Genomic DNA, 22,733 nt, shown 5'->3' with positions numbered 1-22,733 from the left:
GAATAAACAGTGGGGGATAATCATGCAATACAAGGACTGACCTTGCCGGGGATTAGCGGTGGTATTATCTCTCAAAATACATATGTAGAAAAATGAGACAGACAGTGACCTTCCAAAAAAGAAAGTTTGTAATTTCAAGTTTTATTTTTGACAGCAAAGTGGACTATTTCACTACTAAATTACAAGTTAACTAATTGTTTAACTAAACAATTAGTTAACCAAGATTCATGAATCTCTCTTTCATTCCCATGTTTTATGCCTGATTAATATTAGCTCAGTGATCATTAGCTAGTATACTTGCAACCTTGGTATACAGATATTAAATACACAGCACAAAAAACTGGTAAAGAAGCAGTTATTTTAAGTTCAAGTACCTACATGTACATTTCTTCAAGAGATCACAAGAAAAAGGAAACTGCTAGCAGAGTTAAAAAAATAAAGCAGTCTTGAAGCCTCATCAGTGAAGGAGAAATCTCAAATGAAGATCATGCCCTACAGCAAAAAGAGCCCCGGGCATTCTAGTACTATTACATGCTGCTTTTTCTTTCTGCCTTTTCTATAAAAAAACAGAAAGAAAAAAAAACCTGAAACTACAGTATCTTTCTAAACAGCTACTCTGAATATTTAGTTACATGGTGGGCTTTGACTGATTACACTATTGGGTTTTTGTGCCTTTCATAATATGAACCAAGTCAATTACGTGTAGGCTACAATGTTGGAAAAGAAAAAGCATACCAGAGGGCTTTTGTGATTACCAGCTGGATATCGACTTGAGAAGTATTTGTAAATCAAAAGAGTGAAATTATGTGCAACTTTCATACAGTTTAATACAGTAGCTTTCAGAATGGGGAGGTGGTCTCCGAGTTTTGAACCCCACTGAATGTCGCCAACATGGCATTAGTCACACATGCTGTTGACATTTCTAGCGGTGAATGATCTTGGCTCACTCATTTGCACCGCAGAACCATTTCTGTGGGCTTTCCAACTTCACTGTGGAAGGACGCTGCCTCTTGGATGCTCGCAGTAGGCCATTATCAGCTGCTGGCATTTAAAATGTGTTCATTATTTTTTGTGTCTTCATCTGTATTCTAGCAAAGATCTGTATAGCGGTATATTGTACTGAGTTGTCCTTCTGTTGTTCGGTTTGAAGTAAACAATTTTGTCAAAATCAGGGAGAAAAGATCTGAAACGGTTAGAAGACAGCCCCCGTGTTTGTGCACTCAGCTGAGGATGATGCATTCAAGGTAAGAAAGTCTACTATTTGTCAGCTTTTTTGATTCCAGTTAGAACTCTGATCTCCTTTGAAAGATGATGATTTAATTTGTAAAACCAATGTGTCAACAGCTGCTGCAGGGATATGCACAGACAATCAGGGGACGTAGCACTTCAAAACCATATATAATTTCTCAAGGCTGTGTGAGGAAACACACCTAAAGCTGCACTAACAAGGCCAAGCAAGATGTCCCATAAGTGGGGCAATGTTGTCTAAAAGAAACAATTATTGTTATCATCATGTTTTATATTGTAAGGATAAATTAGTGTCTTTCAGCTCAGCAGCAGTAAATTATAGGAATAGTTTGTGGCACCCAGGTAATATGATGCCTGAATATCATGAAAATATAAAATCAATACAAAAAAATGAAGGAGAATGGAAGTACTGTAGAGCAGCAGCAATGGTGGCATAAGAATAAAAAGGATGGACGAGAAATAAAGATTTCCTAGGCAGTAAGTAAGTAAGCATCTTCCTCAGCTCAGCATTATCAGAGGGAGCCTGAGCTAACTATAGAAGCCACAGCAGGGTGCTTTAACTATTAAACACTCCCAAATCTGGTCCCCAACACACATCAACACCCACATAACCTACAGGACAGCTCCATTCACACCTGAGAGAGAGGAGGAAGATGAGGGAAGAATGACACGGCGAGACGGTGAAGTGTGCAATGCACAAGAAAATAATATGCGATAACAGAGAAAGAGAGAGACAGAAGCCTCTGAGTCATTACAACAATGCTGAGCATTTTACACCTGTCCACGGGCTGTATTGGTGCTACTACGAGGCAAAGGCACAGTGGATGTGATGCTGCCTCTGGAGAAACACTTGTCATATCATCACAAACACACACACACACACACACTGGAACTAATAAGAAAAATAAGAAAATGCAATGTCTCACTTCTATAAACAAAAACCTTACAGCCAACAATAACAGGGGCATCTCCTACACGCTTACATAGCTTGGTGTTATTGAGTCCCACGGGCACACTTACAGCACGCTGTTATTAGGAACTACAGGGCCGAGATGATGGTGGACGAGAGAGGAAAAGAGGAACAGACGAGGGTGAGAGAGGGAAGAGAGATAGAACAAATGGACCATTTATATCACAGCTTCATAAACACACCTGGGGCCTATTGTTACTAAAGCTACCTCTATCTGGAACAGAAACATTATTGTCATCCAGCGGCTCATAGATACATGATTACATGCTTTGGCACCATGTACACACACACACACACAGATTTTCATACACAGTGGCACATATATCTGTGTACATGGAGACTACCACACATTACCATATAAATCCATACATACACCCAAGTCAGTGCAATCCATCTCCTTCGTACACTTAAGTATAAAATAGCGGGGGCTTAAACATTTCTTTCCTTAAGTTACAGCAAAGTGTGTGTGTGCTGAAATTTGATAGTGTGAGTGAAGGAAGATATTAGCATGAGCTCAAAAGTGCATCTATAATATGTGTGTACTCCCTGTGTGATTGTGTTTGCGTCTGAGTGTGTAAATGCAAACGGGGCTGTAATCCCCGAGGCAAGGGTGTGTGTGTGTGTGTTTTAGTGAGTGAGAGAGAGAGAGAGAGCAAGTCAGTTACTATGTGAGTGTGTTTGTGTGTGACCAGTAAGATGGTAGACAGCATAAGCCCCAGCCTTCACAGCTTAAGCCCCCCTCACTTTTCTCCCCCATAAGGCAAACAGTGGATAGACCACAGGGCTTAGCTGGAGAAAGAGGAGGAGAGGACAATATATGGAAACTAATTCAATTTCAGCCTCTTTGCGCTAGTCCCCAGTCTGCAAATACCAGCAAAGGCTGATGTAAGGAAATGGAAATCTCAATTTATATACTGTACGCTGTGAAGAATCGGTAGATTGGAACCCTATGGAAGTGTACTTATGCACTTGAGCGGTGGTCTTCCAGTTAAACACCTTCCCTGTGGAGGTTCAAGTCCGGCCTCCCGAGCTGTGTCAGCTCCCTCCTTACCCGCCACCCTCTCAGCTTTCCTGTCTATTATTTAATGAAGTTTCCAAACTTGTAAATGGTGGGAAAATGGTCATCCTTCTTGTTCTCCACAGAAAGGCTATTCTGCAGTTTCCATGGCTGAAGCCAATTCTTTGCTCTTTTTTTTAAGGGTTTTCCTTACTTACATTGTTAGACGATGCAGTCTGAACAGATAAATGAAGACTAAATGCTTGTCTCTGCTTTTCCTGCATGTGTAAAATAAAATTACGTTTTTTTTTTTCATTTTCATGTCACTTAATGATCGTTTATTTGGTTAGAATCATCCGTAATATTTGCAGCCCTTGATAACACAGAACAAATAGCATCACCTTATACTGTAGTAACCAGGCGGTCTACCAGTAGTACTGGAGTCCACCTCTGAGCCTGGTGAATTGCTGGTTGTTTCCCCCGCGGCTCAGGAAGTCTCATTGATTTGCAGAGATAATAACCCACTTTATGAGTCTTTGCCCTCACTGTGTGCAGCAACATATGTTATTCTCTCCCTCTGCCTGTTCTACCATCTCTCCCACCCCCCTCAAAGGAGAAAACACCACCACTTGTGAATTTTCCTCGTATATGTGCTATTTCTGTGTACTCCTGCTCCATTGGTTTTTAGGGTCACAGCGTGATACAGTAAAGGGTCATGGGAGTTGGCCTACGGGCTTGGCTACCTCCAGTTCCATTGTTTTAAGCTTAATGGAACTGATGTCAGAGGGATCACGCCTGGGCAGTTTCTCCTGTCAAGCTCTGTTGTGATGACTACACCTCCTTGCTACATTTAAGTTTCCAGGTGAGTAAAACAAATTATTTGACTTTCCAAGACCTCAAAACCAAAAAGAACCCATCGATATGCTGATATTCACTTAGCAACAGTATAGATTTCTTCCTCTCAAGAAACATAAAATAACTGTTTGTTCATTTAATGTGATCAGAATTCTTCAGTGGATTTATAAATAATTTCAAATGGCTGCACTGTTGTAGGAATTGCTTTCTTTCTTCTGTCACAAAACCAAGATATAAGAAGAAAATAACCCTCAGGATTGAAAACGGTTTTGTACACGAGTGGCCATGAAGATACACAGACTCTTACTAAACAGCAAAACATCCAGCAGACAACCCTTTTCCCTCTAAACACACAGCCACAGTCACAGTGGAGATACAGACGGACAAAGACGGTCTATTAACTTGCTCCCTTTAGCAGCCCACATAAATCTGCTGTACAGCTCTGCGCATTGTAATCGACTGCTTGTGGAGTTACTTTATTTACCTACTGAATGCCAGGCAGAGAGGAGCAAACAAGCTATTACACTATCTAAGTTTACATCACATTATGTTTCACAGCATTTAGGCTGTATGGCGGAGAATAACTGCTTAGCAAACAAACAAGATGGAGGGAGAGCACACAAATGCTTTCGAGACAGGCAGAGATGTGAAAAAGGAAGAAGGCAGAAAGAGAGAGAGAGAGAGAGAGAGAGAGGGAGCTATAGCCTTTTACATTGTGACCACATAATCATGAAGTTTGATCGTGTTGCATGTAGATTCAATAACTGTCGGTTTGTTTCAGTCTTCTTTACTGTAATTTGTTGCAGAAACTCCACTCTAGTGTATGGTACAACACAACCATGGCCCTCAAGACAGGGATATCACACTGCAGGGGTTTTACATGCACAAATAGTGCAAGATAATATGAAAGTGAATTCATGTTTTAGGTTAAAAACTGGCACAGTAACTCTCTGTGTATAGCCTAATGGTTTCATTATATTCTATGGGAGCGTAACAGTCACATGTCATTTTCATTGTCAGTCAGGTAGTTACCATGCTGTTTCAGCTGCTTTTATGCTAAGTAACCTCACCTTGTAAAAAGCTCCATGATACTCTGGGGAGTAAGAGTGTGTCAAAATTTCCCCAGCAGCAAGTGAAACCTGTTAAAGTACACACAGGCTCGCACAAAGGCAATGTAAACAAGCACAGAGTTACACAAACACACGCAGGAAAACACACACACACACACACACACACACACACACAGAGGAAAACGCACACAGCGGTTCTTGAGGTTCTGCTTAAGGGGAGGGGCAGGGAAGCCCCATCTATCAACGTTCACTGCATTTAGAGTAAAGCACCTCAGATGAAAGCAAGAGCTGAAAGATGAATGGAAAGAGGGACGAGAGGGGAAAAGAGAGGAGGAAGGGGGTTTGGTCTTGGAATCGGGTTCAGAGCTGGGAAAAAAAAGAAAAGAAAAGAAAAAAAGGGAGGAAAATGTAGATGCATGTTTACTACGTGGGAGCTGTGAAGGGGGTGAACAAATAAGAGAATAAGACAAATGAAAATTGAATGACAAGAATAATCTCACAAGCTGACAGATGGGTAAATACAGATGGACATAATGAAATTCACAATCTGAGTAGCTCAGTCCCTCTTATACAACAACATAACACAATCACAGCAGTCTGGAAGATGGGCTGTCATCCTCAAGATTTCCGATTAGGAGCAATGGACTCACAAAGTAGAAGGAGACACTTGTTCAGGAAGTAGTTTACCCCACTTTTAATTCCCCTTTCAAAGTTTTTAAAATGTTCCACAACTCTGAATCACAGGAATCACCAGAGGTTTCAACGATTCTCTTGCATTATGTTGTGTTATTTACACTTAATTTCTATTTTTAAGTTAAAAATGTTGAAACCCATAATTGTCCACAGTGTAAAAGTGCTCATATTCTGTAGCGGTGATTCAACCACAAGAATTCCGTGACCATCTGAGTCTTGGAAGTGCTCAAAAAACGCCAGCCACCTCACATCAACTCGATGCAAAAAAATAAATGAGACTTTGACTTGCATCACTCCAGAAGCCTGAAATAATTCCTCCCACCTCGCAAAGCTGCTCCTTTTCTTCCCTCTCGCTCATCTCCCACAGGTGTCTCACTCCATCCTGCATTCGCACAGATGTACACAGGAGGCCGTGACTGACAAGGTAAGAGATCGTGGGGAGGCGTGTGGGTGAAAGAGAATTACCATATGTAAAGAAACGGAGGTGCCAAGGTCTCTCTTTTTGTCTCCAGATAAAGCGGGCGGTGCTACAAGGGACAAGATAATCGCAGGTAGATATACACAGACAGCGCAGACTCGCAAATGGACGCATGTGAATGCAAAGCACACACAAGGACAAAAGACACACACACAGAGAAACGAGTGTGAGAGTGAGAGGAGACAAGAAAGCATCCCTGTCTATGCAGGTGTGTTGAAGATACAGTTTGGGCCACTACGTTCAGTGAGAAGGACAGTGGTGGTGCAGGGATCTGATTAGCACTGAGAGAGAGGCAGAGAAGGTTTTCCCATCAGGATCAGGTATCAAGCCCTTATCTTATACTGGTACTTTTATTTCTGCAAGGCGTAATGGGAAGACTGAATCTGACATCTGTATGCCTTTGTAAATTAGGAATTCAAGTGGTCCGTTTTTTCTTTGATTTACAGCTACACATGTGAATGATTCAGAAAGAAAGAAAGAAAGAAACAGGTGGGGTGGCAAGTGTTGTCTCTCGTGATTTGCAAGTAACTGCATCAATGTAAGTTACCAGGTGGTAGCACTTCACTGGAAAAGAAGGCAAGTATATACTGTTTTTAGATGTTATTTCTTGTTAGGTCAATACATCATTAACATAATCTCAGACCACTCTAATTAACTGTTACGACCCGGCTCAAACGGCCGCAGAAAAAGATGGGAGACGCGGGTATAGGCTGGACAAAAGAATACATTTATTGGCCAACTGAGATTAATCAAACCCAAAACGCCACACCGGCAGCACCCACGACTCAGGTGGAGAGAGAGGGAACCGGAGGGAGAAGGCAGGGCTTTTGTAGCCGAGGAGACAACGGGCCCGGGGGCCTCGTTAAACATAAACATAAACGCTGCATACTACCACAGCCAGCTGGAAGATAAGGACAGAGAAACACCACATATGGAGGTCAGCGGGATGCTATAGGCACCCCAAGGGCCGCCACATTAACCTCTCCATCTCATGGGCTTAGGAGAGGCCAGTTTTTCAGTACTTTGACATTCTGAAGAGATGAGCAGTGACATGCTTTCTTTCTTTTTTTTACCCAAAATCTGAAGCACAGGTAATGTTTCTAGACCCCACCATCTTGACTAAAGCCATTTTAAATATGAAATTAGTGAATGTGCCGGAAAGTCTCTGCAGCCCTCAAAACCTGCAAGTGGCAGTGATAAGTGGGCACTCTGTAGATTAGGGGTTGTTAAACAAAGGGTCAGGTCCTAAAATTGCTCAAAGATCTGCAGCTGGAGGGTTCCCTTATGAAAAGTAACTTACATTATCTAAATAAGCTTGGGACCCAGGGTATTACTAAATGTATTCCATATGTATTTCCCTGTTTCTTGAGTCAGAGGGTTACAGAGAACTTGTGGTGTCTAAATAGATTTGTACAGTCTCTAGACACACATGACCACATTTCTGTAGCCACTAGTTATAAAAATATCAATAACTGAGGCATAAAATGCCAAATTAATTATTTCTTTTAATTAGCCCTGCTTTGCTGTTGCACTAAAGAGGAAAAACTCATCATCTCCACTAAGAATAGTCCAAATATTGGAGAAAAAAAACCTCAGAGTGCAGTTATCTTTTTGATGAGAAAGTAACTATTGAATATCATGTTACTAAAGTGCTGTGCATAAGGGGAAAAAGACTGTTATCTTCTACAGGATTAAATCCTCTGTGTTTTAGAGAAGTGCTTAATGAGGCAACTTCCTTATCAGTCTTGGATTACGGTGACATTTTACACATGCATGCTTCAGCTGCGACTCTGAAGCCCTTGGACGTTGTTTATCACTCTGCACTAAGATTTATTACCGGTGATAATTATAATACTCATCATTGTGAGCTATATGCTAAGGTTGGGTGGCCCTCTCTCTCTGTGAGGCATGACAGATACTGGATTTCATTTATTTATAAGAAACTTTTTTTCTATACCCCCTTACGTACTTTATGCTTAATGAGATCTCTACTTCAACGTCTTCCTGATTGTGTGAGTGAATGAATTAAACGGCTAATGCCTGAAGACAAACTGATGCCATTGTTTCAGGTATTTTGTTGAACCTTAAAGGTGTTTAAGGTAGGGCTGTTCGATTAATCGATTTAAAATCGTAATCGCGATTATTTGGAATTGTAAAAATCGATTTTTTGAAATCGTAAAAATCGATTTTTTACTCTAACTATCTCCCCACACACTGTAAACAAGCATGTCGGCATTTTGCTAAGACCAGTGAGGATTTTGTTGCCAAAAAGACCAACGGCCCTTTTCCACTACACAGTTACAGCTCTCACGGTCCATTAGGTCCATTTAAAAAGACACAAACAGCACACAAAATAGTTTGTCATTTAACAAAAAAATCGTAATCGTAATCGGAAATCGATTTTTCAGAGAAGAAAATCGAGATTTTATTTTTGGGCAAAATCGAACAGCCCTAGTTTAAGGTTAAACTTAACAACTAATTTCTATTTTCTTATTTCTAATTTTACTGTCTCCTGCACCATCTCCATGTCCAGCTATGTGGAATTATGGATGTGTGTGTGTGGCACTAGTTGATAGATTTTAAAAATGTCAGTGAGACAAAGACAATGTCTGCAAAGTTCGAAAACACAATATGTACAAAAATATTACGGAGCACAAAGAAAATGAGTGTGGGATGAACGTCAGAGGAAATGTGCTTCTTAAATTTAACAAAGTCTTCAGTAGCATGATCATAATTCATCATCAGTCCTAAATTACAGGTGTGAAAAACAACCAGCTACTGAAATGCATAAATATGTGAATCAAAGGAACCAGGTGTTTAACACGTCTCTACCAACACTGATGACAACCAAAATGTTATAAAGCTAATTAGATTTTGTGTTATTTGATGAATGAGAGAAAAAGTCTAAGAAGTTGTTGTTTTTTTCTCTCCACAGCACTAATAGGGCTTTCAGTAAGATCATTACGCCAAAAAAGCTCCATCCTTGCTTTTTTCCCATTTGTTTCCTTTGCCTCACAAAATAATCCCCAAAACCATCTGCACTGGGAGTAAAATTACATGTTGCCTCGCTCTCGCTTTCTGTCATCTAAACCTGTCTTTATGTCTCTCTCTGTCCGTCCTCAAAGCTTCTATGAAATCACACAGGAAGCAAAAGCTCGGGGGGAAAAAAACAGAACACTCAAATATAAGAGGCTTGTGGACATCTCAAATGCACTCAGTAAGGCCATTAATAAAAATAATTAGCACAGGAGATGGGAGGGGGAAAAAAAAGAAAAACGGAGGCCCAGCTTGGCAGATGTAAAATCTCATTTCTGTTATTTAATTTATCAGGGACTGAAGCAGGAAATACACCAATCATTTTGTTAGAGCACAGAGCTCCTACAACAGGCATCTTTATCCTGGAAGGACACACACGTATGCACAAACATAAACACACACACACAGGCCCCATCATCAGCCAACGAGGGCCAGAGGGGTCATTAGTGAAGGAAGAAGATCAGATATCACCAATTCATCTTGGTCAAAATGATTAGAGAGACGCACAGAAAGAGAGGCATACATAAGAGGATGTTTGTGTGCATTCCGGGTTTAATGTACTGTTGTGATCTTGGAGTCATTAATCAAACACCAGTAGATGCACACGCCGACGTAATGTTTCACGCACACCCACGCACGCACACACAGTTAGGGTTCAAGTTCAGAGAGGTCAAGGTGATTATTGTCACTGTAACTCACAGGCATTGGCAACAAACTGCAGCTCATGTTGGAGAATAACCATTCGACTCCGCAGCAACGCACATGACATAATCACAACGCCATTGCAGAAACCTTGGGAAATGAATGCATAGCATCAAACCTTATTTTTCCCCATATCTGCTGTCACTGCTACAGAATAGGCAAAATACCGGTGGTTTACTGATTGCAAAAAAAGATGAAGAGCAGTCCACAGTCTGTCAAGGTTTATGGCTGACAGCTACGTCAGAAAAGTAGCCAACAACTGGAGCTGTAAATTGCTGACTGCGGTGCCATTAAACTGCTGGAGACTACCATCCAATTCAGACAGATATAATGATGTGGCTTGCAATGGATCTGAATGGGTCAGCATCATGGATCTATGCAAGAAAAAAAAAAGGATGTCTAACTTATGTTGTCCTATTCAAGAAAGTTACTCACTGGGCACACAGGGTTTCTGTAGGCTTTACAGCATGCACACTAGAGTCCTTCTCCAGCTGAGCCAGCACCTTAAGAACATCCTCTGGCCAGGCCATCTGACATCCACACACACACAAACAGCATAACACAACATGTTTAATCTTTGTGAGGTCTTTTTTTTTTTTTTGGCCAGGCAGTCACCACCCTATAAATCACTCCACCGCTCATGCAAAGACTTGGTTCCTGAGGGTTTTCTCTCCTCCTAAACTGGGATGAATATGTGTAATACACTACCACTACAGTGTCGATGCACAGTTTGTATTGCATAAATGATTCATTTAATGTTTCTAATCACAACACAACAATTCCCAAGCACAGCAAAAAAAAAAATTGCACTGCACTGCACAATCAACAGGTAAAATAACAGCAGAAAGTTTCTATTAATGTGAAAGACCATGTGCTCAAGCAGAGTGTGGGTTTTCAAGTTTATCTGTGCATCCAAATATCATACAATGCCACAAGGAGTTTTACAAGCCCAAAACAACAACAGTTCCCGACCCGGCCTAAGCTCATGGGACTAACAAGCAGAAGGCCTTGTTTCTTTTCTTAGTCATCTCTTTGTGCAACAGTCTAATCATTCAGACAAAGGAAAAAGTTAAAAAAAAAAAAAAAAAAAAAAAAAACAAGCCACTGAAATAAGATGTATGTGAAGAAAACTCTGTGAAATAAATAAGCAAAAGACCTGTTTAGTCCCTTTGTGCACTTTTGAAAAAGGTAATTTATTCAAACAATGATGAGTTTAAGTAATATAGAAGCAAGACAAAACCGCTACAAACCATCTCTATTGAAAGCACATGGAACTTAATTAAACAAAAGTTAAATTAAACTTAGTCTGACAGTCAAACTAAAGCGATTATATATTCATCCAAGTTAGGGCTTTGTTTTGAACGCAATGGGGATTGTTGGTATTTCTGATTTGAAAAGATGATAGGACCAAAGATAATGTGACAAGAAGGAGAAAAAAAAACAATAACAACTTCAGAATGTGTCATATCAAGTACCACTTGAAAAAGGTAGGCACCCAAAAACAGTTTTTGGCTACACAGCTGGTACCTCTCATTTGTGGAACTCCCTGGGGACAAAAATTCACAAACAAACAAACACACACACACACACACACACACACACACACACACACACACACACACACACAGAAGCATTGCAAATACTAAACAGACGAACCCACTGCCACACAGGGAATCAAATAATTCATACAAGCAGTGTTTGTCAGCGTTGCACTCCTGATGCTTCGGTACTGAAGTGCTCCGATTGTTTATTGTACTGCAGGTGATAAAAGACTCAAATATTCTGCGAAGCATATGGCAGAAATGAAGCAGGGGAAGGGAGGTAGTGTTAAGGTGGTGTAAACAAAATAAAAAGAGGAGATGATGCTAGAGGGATAGAAAGGCTGCTTGTCTCTGCACTGGGAAGGGAAACGTCATCCTGTCAGCCGACAACATTAGTCCACCTCCACCAACACGAGCAAACATATAGAGATCCTACAGCAGAGTACAAGTTCTGTGTAAATGTCTGTGAACTTGCACTTGAGATCCACCGAACATTACTTAATTAATTCGGTTTGAAACTTTTCAATAATATTTTTACTGTTTGCAAAGTCTCATAAGGGGCGAGTCGTAAAATCAAATGAGTCCTGAATCATGGTAGTGACGGTGGGTAATAATGGTTATGATAATAACGTTGGAGGCTGACGGCAACAAGAGGACAGTGATTGAAAGTATCCTACCGTGGTCTGTGATTTTACAAGACACGAGGTAGAGCTCCTTCAGACTTCTCCCCTCCTTGGCGATGATTTCCACGCACCTACACACACACAAACAGAGAGAGAGAGAGAGCAAATGTTTAAAGTGTCACCTGAGGCGTCTGTGTCCCGAATATTGTCTTTCACTTTTGCTCGAAGGTGGGATCTGTCTGCAAAACTCAACAATGAATGCACATACAGCATCCCACTTTCTCGTTACATCTCTCCCTTACACACACACACACAAACACATGGAGAATCGCTCTACAGTAAAGGTTAAACCGTGGCGCTGCAGGGTCACAACTGTTCGCATACTCTGCCTCTGCTTCTTGTAACACACACATTAATAATTAAACACCTGATCTGATTAAAGAAGCATGCGCTAACACAGCAAGCGGGGTATGTGTGTGTTTGCGTGTGCGAGCGCGTGCACAGGCGCACACATTGATAGTATGCTTGCTCACTTCAAAGAAAGATATCTGCATTCAGCCCAGTGCCTGAGCCCACAGGACCTACAGAGCGTGCGTGAGTGTGTGCGCGCATTTGTGTGTGTGGGAGCGTGTGTGGAGAGGGAAAGAGAGAGAGTATACACTAGGGAAGGCCAAGGGGAAGATCAGAGTATCTGTATCAAATGATTCTCTTTAAATGCCTCTAATGAGAGGAGTGTGTGCAACAACTAGATTTTGATCAACGCATTTGACCTATTAACCTTCAGGAGAAAACGTTTTGATCTTTATGCTGGTGTTCTATCATGAATATTTATGACACAAAAAAAGAATCATAGTGTACACACACACACACACACACACAGTACGGCTCTCACTTTAAAAGTGGTGTTGAGTTGTCGGCTGTCATTGAGCTTCATGTCAAAGTGAAACCAGGAACAATATTGAGGTATTTGTGCGCTGCGCTCACACACTTTGACGCAACATGACAGACACCCGAGGTTATTCTGAAATGCATTGCTCATATCCGTTCACTATCTGCCGGCTTATCTCACCACAGACCATGCGTGAGGACTTGTGCTGAGAATTTTGAGTTTCTTTCATGTTTTTTGATGCCACATCCTCACTGTCTAGCAAACAGCCAGTGGAAATAAGATGCAGATCAACAGGGAATTCGGTGCAGAGAAATTTTTTAGCCTCTCGATCACAGCACGATTTGTCAGCCGGTGTGTGTGTTTGGTTTTTTTTTGCTTCAGGTTTCATTTAAGGTGACACTGTTCATGGATGTCACATTGCACTGTAGGATCAAGGAGAATAGAAGAGTTAAAATGTGTGTCATATTTCTAAAATCCTTATTTCAGAGTGGAGCCAAAGCTGTTAAAATGGCTTATCTGTTTTAGTTCACTGGGCCGCATCTTAATATTTCACCTTTTCTATTACATTTCGGTTGCTGTGGTCCTGAGAGCCTCCCAGTGTTATCACGTTGTCTTTTTTCCAACTTTCTCATTCTCACTTCCCTCCTCTACTTGTTTATTTTTCTCTCTTTCCCCCTGAATCTTACTGTAGTCCACTCTGTCAACCGCTCTCTCCCCTCTCTGTGGTCCACTCTATGAAAAACACCTCACTTCAAAATAGAAAAAGACCTGTTGCAGTTGGTCATTCCTGACCCAATGTTGTGCTGTGGTCAGCCTTTGATTAGATCCAGTTAGGCCAGCGGGATCACAACATCACGCTGTGCATCTTGGGGCTACTGCATTAGTGTTGCTAATGAATGAATGCGCTGGGAAGAGTCGGCGAGGAAACAGATAAGAAGAAAGTAGCGATTCAGGGATGCAGTGATGAAGGCGGAGGCAGAGTGTATCCACTGGGAGCTTGTTACACTGTGCCCGGGTCCCCAGGGTCAGAGCAAAAGCAATTAGATTAGACATCAATGAATGAGGGAGGGAGTGAGGAGAGATGGAAAGCGACTACAGCGGGAAACAGAGTGAGTGGAAATCTCTATACGGCGGATAGTGGCTGTACGGAGACAGAGGAGCTGCATCACGGGAGATTGACAGAACTTAGGAAAAGAAGGGAAAAGGGAGAGAAAGAAGAAAAGATAAGAAGGCTTTAATAAGGCCGGGGTGAGGCGATATGAAAAGATGTGGAAAGGAGACAGCGGAGGAGACGAGGGAGGACAGAGCAGAGGTGTGAGATGTGATGGCTAAGACATGGTTCGAGCCACATGAAAGGCCTTCAAGGAGCAACAAACTCCCACCCACCTCCACGCAAACCCCACAAGACTCAGCTGACATGAATTAGTGATCTGCTCGCTTTCAATAATGTACAGAGCCTGTGACAAAAGCCCCCAGTCCGACACAGTGTGCATACTAAACATTTAGATAGAGGCAATGCTACAGGAGATAACGTGGAGAGAAGCACATTAGGATGCAGAGTAGAGAGCGAGTCAACAGGGTGGCAAGGTGCTTGAGCTCACGAGGCTGCTGCCGGTGATTTAAAAAGGGAGGGAAATGCCAGTAAAAAGGTAGGATGAAGAGGAAAAATGAGTTTTCAGAGACTTTGTTGAGGAAAAACACATTTAAGGAGAGTGGTGGAGAAGATAAGGAGAGCAGAAAATGGATGGAGGAGGATAAGGATAGGATGATGGAGCTGATGGAGGTATGTGGGATGGAGGATTAGGGAAAGAGGTGGGATAGGAGAAGCAGCTGATGAGGTGACAAAGAGAAAATGTGTAGGATCATCATGATGAGGATTCAGTGTGAGATTCAGGAATAGAAATAAGCTGAAGGAAGAAAAAAAAAAACAAGCAGGAAAAATAGTGAGAATGAGCGATGATGGAAGTGTGAGAAAATAGAACAGAGAATCAGAAAGATATAAAAGGTTGCATGGAATCAGTGACGAAAGGATAAGTGGAGGAGAGGAAGCAGACAGTGCAAGATGACAAAAGTGAAGGGTAAGTTGAGGGGGAAGCTAATGAGGATGATTTTGAATAACAGAAAAATGAGCAAGACGGAGGAGTGCAAGAAGATGAGGAGTAAATGATGATGACAAGTGAATAAGGCAAGAAAGTCAAGCGAGTTGTCTCTGCTACCACGGGGAGAGGCAGACGCTCTTAAGAATATTATACTAGTGTAGACGTATCAAAAGAGCAAGAGAAAGCGTTTTGTTATAGTTGTGTAGCTAGCTAATATACGGCTCAAGGCCACCGTTTCCAATACAATGACAATAAAACAGTTTCCATGACAACTAAGGGACTGTATGTGTAAGCAATTAGTGTGACCGGCAGGCACAAGGGAGGGAGGGAGGGAGAGAGAGAGAGAGGACCGAAGGGAGCAAGCGTCATCAAGGGTCAGCGTGTGTTTGGCTCACTGTCATCGTGCTGTCGGCGTAAACAGCTCGAGGTAAACAATGAACCTGTCACTCCTCCCTCTATCTCACTCCTACAGTGGCACACAAACAAAATCAAACTTCGGTGTGCTTTCCTGGTGGGTCCGGGATTTCGGGGAGGGGGGGATTCTCATCCTTAAGCACAAAGTCACGCACACAGTTCCTATCTAAATTGAATTACTGCACCCACACAACTGGACCACGAGGACTTTGCTTAACCCTGAAACATCTTTTATATTAATTTCTATTTTCTTGCCAGCCAACTATTGCTGGCTGCCAAAGAGTTTAGCCTTTGTTCAACTCCACACTGAAGGATGGGAGGCTGAACTGAACGGTAGTATTAAAAAAAAGGGAATAGATGTAACACATAACACAGCCAAAAGCTCTGTTCATATTCATAACAGTGAGCAAGAATATATTAATCTACCCAAAACTGCTTAAAGAGCCAAATACAACTATATTTTCTTCACATTACGCGGAGAACACAACATGCAGTGATTTGTGTCGCTGATACTTAATTGCTCTTCCCTTGGAGTTTGTAAGAAGAAAACTCAATTTTGCAACACTGAAACCATGGTAACTACATCCTTGCTCATTTGTCATGTGATTGACAAAAGCATTTTCTTGGGTCTTTACTGTATATGTAAATGAGGCACAAAGGTATGATGAGCTAAAGCTGTGTAGACTGCAAGGGAAATGTCAGAGACTGAGAAGTGTTTTTCCCCAAACCTCCATTTCTATTTTACTGGAATGAAATTAGCACTTACACCATATTTGGCCAACTTCTGTTCGGAGATTTTGCGAGGTAACATCTAGTATATTGGCTCATAGAAATTTATTTTAGGTTTTAGGAACTACATTGGTCTCATTAGAACTTATTTCTAAAAAGCTGCAAATAAAATGAACATAACCCGTCTTATTAGAATCTTATTAAAATGTTATTTATATGCACCAACGGTATTGTTGTAAAGTATTGCTTTTTTATTCTTGCTCTTGAGAAGCCCTTGAATTATAAAAGAGCAGACCAGTGGGATAAAATCATATCTGCATTCTGCTGAAGGTTAGGAAAATGGACTTTCAAGTCAAGGCTACAACATTTATACAAGGTTTGTCTTTGCCTTTATATTTCCAGCAAAGAGCTTTAGTGAGTCATCAACGCCTCAGAAAAATAGGAAAGCCTTTTAAAAATCACTCTGTGCATCTTCTGTAATATAGCCACTTAGAAAGCCTTGACCTGTGTTTGAAACATGAGAAAAAAAGAGGATTACCACTTAGAAAATCTTCAACCATCCAGCAGAATACTTCTACTATCTGAGCTCTATACTGTGCTTAAAGCTGTCCTACAGGACAACTGGCCTTTTGAGTGAATTGTGTGTGTGTCTATGTGTGTGTGTGTGCGCGCGCTGTCTTACAACCAGAGGTTAAACCTTGACAAAGCCTACTGATCAGCTCTTAATCCCAGCACTGTGTTTGATCAAACTTAATCTCTGCTATGAGCTTCTTGCCATGGTCACGGTGGAAATGAAAAAGCGTAAGTGTTTAATGAAGATTAATATTGTGCTTTGTACATTAATTATTGTTATTTTCAATATCTCCTTATTTTGCTATTTAGTATCTTCAACTGGCATTCTTTTGACCAAAATGTCAGTGAAGACTTGAAATAAATAATAATACTAATATAATTTAATAGCCATTAATCAAAATTATATAACTGTGGTATTCAAAATATGAAATATTGATATTCTATTATTAATACATGCATGATTATAGTATGATGGCAGACGTAAGGCCTTGTGGAGATTTTGTTTATCAGTTCTCCTGATTGCCTTTTAATTGTCCATCAAGTGTATAATTGTTCTTTTTGTACAGCTACAGTTACAGACTCTCATCCTCCCTAATAAGACTGATTCATCTAGGAACACACAACACAATCATAAAAGAAGATGATTTTTTGTTGTTTGTTATTCATTTATTGTTCTTCTTCTATAAATTTCCCAATAAAACATTTTGTTATTGTGAATTTTTACCTGTTGCGCTGGTGCAGCGAAGCTCTGATATCTTGACCGATTGTATTGATGTGTATTGATGTGCAATATTTTCATTTAATCACCTTCTTTCTCGTGATCATGCATTGATGACATGTGAAGTCTGACACATGTCTGCTGGTTAAAATTTGCTGATTATAACTAGGATTATTGCTGATGCCAAACACCGTCCAGACACCTTTGAGCAATTTCCAAATACAGAAACTGGAACAATTCTACAGTGAAGCTCAACAAGGAGATCTGGGACAAGCAAGCAGGGACAAAGGGAGCGAGGGCCAAACTAGTGTGTGTGTGTGTCTGTGTGTGTGTGTGCGTGTGTGATTACACATAGTGTGTTGTTTGTGTCTTTCAGAGGTGAAGCTAATCTTCTTTTATGCGACACAGCCAGAGGTATCCAAACAGACAGGCAGCAAGAGGAAGAATAGTAACAATACTTGAGAGAAACAGCAGACCATATTTATCACAAAGGCTGCAGACAGTCTTGCAGCCAAACAACATGTGTAGCGCTTCTCTTTAGCTAGCCTATCACAATGGAGCAGGAACAAAGACACTGCTGAGAAAATGGCTGTAGGTAGGTACACTAGCACGGCGCAGACCAATACAAGGCCTCGTCTCATCCCGTTCCTCGCACAGTCCACAATTACATGGCTGTCTTGCCACACAAAAGGAGCAGGGAAATAGAAATGGATGATTTTCAAGAGAAGAGGGTGAAAAACACAGAAAGTAACCATGAAATGTATAAAGAAAAGCGGTTGAAGGTCTAGGGAGAGGTTGAAAACATAAAAGCAGAAGGGGGAGGAGGCAGGCAGTGGTGACAGACCAGACTTCAGACTTCCATGGCTGTCTTTAGACTTAATGAAATGGAAGGGCGGAGCAGCACAGAGGAGGAGAGCAAGGCAAGACGGCGGTTTATACTTCCGTGGAGAACGCTCTTGCAAAATGATTCTTGCTGTAAATTTTCTTTATATCACCCATAAATCCATACACAAGTGTAAGGGAGCAGGGTTCTGCTTCCTCAGATGATCTGCAAGACTAAGTTTCTGGAATCCTCTGAACAAAAAAAAACTTTAAGGCTTTTTTCATTGGGCTAATATAAAGGGATATAAAAATACCAATACCTCAAAAGAGCCCTTCAGTAAGCAAATACTTCATTCTGAGGAGAGAAACAATCTTAAAATTAAGCAATACAGGTTTTATTGAATACGAGGGAACGTGTTCATTGTTTTTCCGAATTGCTGACCCTCTGATAATATGTGCAGACTGGAACTATTGTTCTGTTGCTCATTTGGAATATAATTAACCGCATACTTTCGACCAAACATAAGTGTTAATATGTTTCTACGATACTTTAAAAACAGGTTTAAATGTAAAATGTGTAATGAAAAAGTTGTAAACACAAACATAACAACATTCACGCTTTAGAAAAGCTCCCACTTATAGTGTGTCAAATCCTTAAATGCGACCATGACGGAGTTTGCAGACATATCCCATATGTGTTTATTGTTATGATATAATTATGAATCCAGAAGCCATGGCTGTATGGTACACTGTTCATCTCTACTATCTGTCATGCATTTGTGTGTATGTGAGTGTGTGTGTGTGTGTTCCAGCTGTCTGAATCAGGGTCTGCTTCAGCAATTAGGGCCTGGATGATTTCCCAGGCTAGCCTTCCATACCCACCACTCAAATGAGAATCACATTCCTATTGTGTTCCACCACCGTTAATCATGTTTTCAAATGACTCTGCAAAACGGCAGGGCCTTCCAGCAGCTTGTCATCAGCTCGCTCCAAAATGTGCCGATGGGGTCATAACTGGAGCCATAAATGCCCATCATCCTCACATTTCCTGTCCAACCTTTTTTTGTTGTTGTTTCTCTGGGAAAGAAGCGGCTCGCACCGAATGAACACGCTTCGCAGGCGAACAGAACAGAAAGCAGAGACACTAGGGCCCTTCAATGTGCCACTGCCTCCTCTCATCCTCAGTCAAGGTTTGGTTCTTTAAAGGCTTGAAGTATTTTTTTCACCTGTAATTGCAGGATAAAACACTTCTAGTCCTCCACTAAGTGGCCAAAGTTCTAATAGACAGCAGGAGTCCTACTCGTTTGCTAATAGAGCAAATGATCATTTGGCAGTTCTAAAGGTATATACATTAAGTAATACTGAGTTCAAAAGCACAACAGACTTCTGAAGACATTTGGGTCTAAATTCACCTGTAAACTCACCGCAGTTATTACAGACAAGATCAGGCGACACTTTCAGTATCTCCAAAAACAGGCGTCACTCAGACACAAGTCGATTTGTCCATCAAAAACCAGAGGGAAAAGCCAACTAAGCACTTTGTGAGGTTAAGTGGCAGTTATTCACTTGAAGCTCATCCAAATGGACAGCCTGTTGCCTTGCCAACGCTGACGGGCCCTCCGTGATGCACATGCACAAACAGCATTTTAAAGCAGCTTCTCGGTTGCCAGCGGAAACCAAACTGGCCTGACATCGCTCACGCAGCGGATCTCTGATAGCTCTTCACTCTTGCCTCTCCTTCCCTCTGTCTGCACCGAAGCGCTTTTCTCCCCCGAGGACATGCAAGTGAGATACTCACCTGTAAATGAACAACTGGGTTCTGTAGAGCAATGCCATGCCCCTATCTGCCGCCACGGTCAGCCCACTGCAGCCATAACACAATAAATAACTCAGGAGAAGATGAGCACTGCCCCGTGGCAGATGGAGATAACACTTACAGCCTCAGGTCTGAGCTGACACAGTGGTGTTTGTGCCTGTGCGAATGTGTGTGTGTGTGCGTGTGTGCGTATGTGTGAGTGCAGCACAGAAAGTTAGTGAAGCTGTGCCCATGCGAGGTTAGCAGTTAGGTTAGAGATGGTTGCCCATGATAGATGCCACTGTGTCACTGTAGGGAATAAAATGCAGCAGATGCATCTGTTAACTCATATTTCTGAAACACACAGTCAGGTAGAGCTGGGGCACAACTGCTTAAAACCTCGCAGCACCCTGCATATGTTTTTGATTATGGCATCTACAGCTTTAAAAACACCCTTTTTTCTGTTCTGCAAAAAACACTCACAATTTACAGGACATACACTCCAAGTAGATACAGCGGAAAATGCAAACTCTGTTTGGTTCCAATACAAAGTCATCTTGTTATCAAGTCAATACTCTATAATTAACTGATTAAAAGAAGAAAAAAAATCTGAGAAATGTGAGTGTTAACCTGAGGCTGTAATACCCTTAGACACTGATTTCTATTGAAAGCAGTTGTACAGGAAACTGTTTAAAATATTTACATTTTACTGGCAGGTTTCGTTACTCATTCTGAAAAGATAAAACTCAATTACGCACAGATATGGATTGATAAGACAATTATTTTATTCTATTTAATTTTGGTTTCGGAAACAGGCTCCTATTTCTCTAAATTCCTGTCATAAAAAATACAGCATGATGTGACCATGATGAAATGTGATTTCTCCAGAGCAGATAATACAGCCAATAACTACCAGCTAATAACAGAATCTTGTTTCAGGCACTAAAGAAAACAGCCAGTCTGACTGTGATAAATTGAGGTGAGCATACCCCTCGGGGCTGCATATCGTAACTCTTCTGCTCCGTGTCCACATGCACACAGAGAGAGAGAGGTGAACTATCACGATGTTTACCAATAGGCCTGACACAGTGGCACACGGTAACACACAGTGTACACCCTCCGCCCACTCAGCCATGGCTAATTGCTCTGCACTTTGATTACCGCCATCTATTTTAATGAGCGCTTACCAACGCATTCTCTTCCTGCCCGCTCTCTCTCTCTCTCTCTCTCTCTCTCTCTGTCAAACACATGCAAACACAGCAAACACATGCAGGAGTGTGTGCATGCCACTTGGACACATATATACACACACGGACGCACGCACGCACGGACGCATGCACGGACGCATGGACGCACAGAAAAGAGAAGAGAACAATACTGTGTGGCGTATTTGTCCCGTTGGCAGGAAATTGGAGGGTGTTCATTAGGCTAATGGATATGAAGAGGAAGGGAGAAGAGGGGGATGAAGATAGAAAAGGGGGAGGAAGAGGGGGAGTGAGGATGGGAGGGTATGTGTGTGTGTGTGTGTGTGTGTGTGTGTGTGTGTGTGTGTGTGTTGGGGGGGGGGGGGGTCACTGAATTATACCACAACAAATTCTGTACAATGGCCCAACAAGTCATACTGCAGCATGTAATTTCCATGCTTCCATGATAGAGAGAGGAACGCTTCAATTACGCAGACCGGCTTTAATTACGCTGAATTTGCCTCATAAGTCGGCTCCCGTTGAGAACGAATGAGCTGTTACAGTTTAGGTGCTGCTGCTCACTGCTCCTGCAGCTTTGCTGGATGGACTCAGCTTCATTAGGATCACGGGTTTACCAGCACACACACCAGGATGACAAAGCCTAATCAATGGACTCACACTGTTCTAAAGACTCGGAGACAGTAGATACCGAACTGGACAGGTTTGTTGATCGATGCTGAAAATGTGTGCTTTCTAGTGTGGCTTCTGTCATCTCTCTCTCTCTCTTTTATGTTTTGCTCTTTGCACATATTGCAGCTTCTGTCCCTGAGGTTGTACTGTCTTTTTCTCAAAAGTTACAGAAAATGTTATTTTTCAACTGAGTCTGAGATGACATGAATAGACTGACATAGTCCTTGACTGAGACTATTCTTCAGCAAAGTAAATAAATAAAAAATATCACATAAGCTGAATTCACAGTAAAGAAAGTAAAGGAGCAGAGGTGGTGGTGTTGGTGGTGAGGGGGGGTGGCTTGGATGGAGAGAACACAGAAATGAGGAGGAGGAGTGTGAAAGGAAAAAGTGCATTAAGGGATCGAGTGCGACAACCGCATTACAACCACAGCTATGCCAGATCACATCGTCACACTCTGTCTCATCATTTTATGAGACGGTAGGTCGTCCATGAAACTAGTTCAACATGTCTCGTATAACAGTCATCGATACCACACACACATACACAACTGCTAAGCTGGAAATTGCTATTCCAGGAAAAAATAGAGAACCAAATTCTTTTGCTA

At 41.6% G+C, this 22,733-nt stretch overlaps 1 protein-coding gene across 1 annotated transcript in view; it reads right to left on the bottom strand.

Moving 5' to 3' along the window:
• Positions 1-22,733, bottom strand: part of fbxl17 (F-box and leucine-rich repeat protein 17) — a 216,586-nt gene that overhangs the window by 50,676 nt on the left and 143,177 nt on the right. The window contains exon 9 of the mRNA XM_085786476.1: positions 12,268-12,344. Within this exon, the coding sequence (XP_085642602.1) occupies positions 12,268-12,344 (77 nt within the window). The remainder of the gene's footprint in view (positions 1-12,267; positions 12,345-22,733) is intronic.

This window comes from Trachurus japonicus, chromosome 9, assembly GCF_045865225.1.
Source record: "Trachurus japonicus isolate A0001 chromosome 9, Traja_1.0".
Taxonomy (NCBI): domain Eukaryota; kingdom Metazoa; phylum Chordata; class Actinopteri; order Carangiformes; family Carangidae; genus Trachurus; species Trachurus japonicus.
The sequence above is the reverse complement of the archived record's forward strand: the minus strand, read 5'-3'. Positions and strand labels throughout refer to the sequence as shown.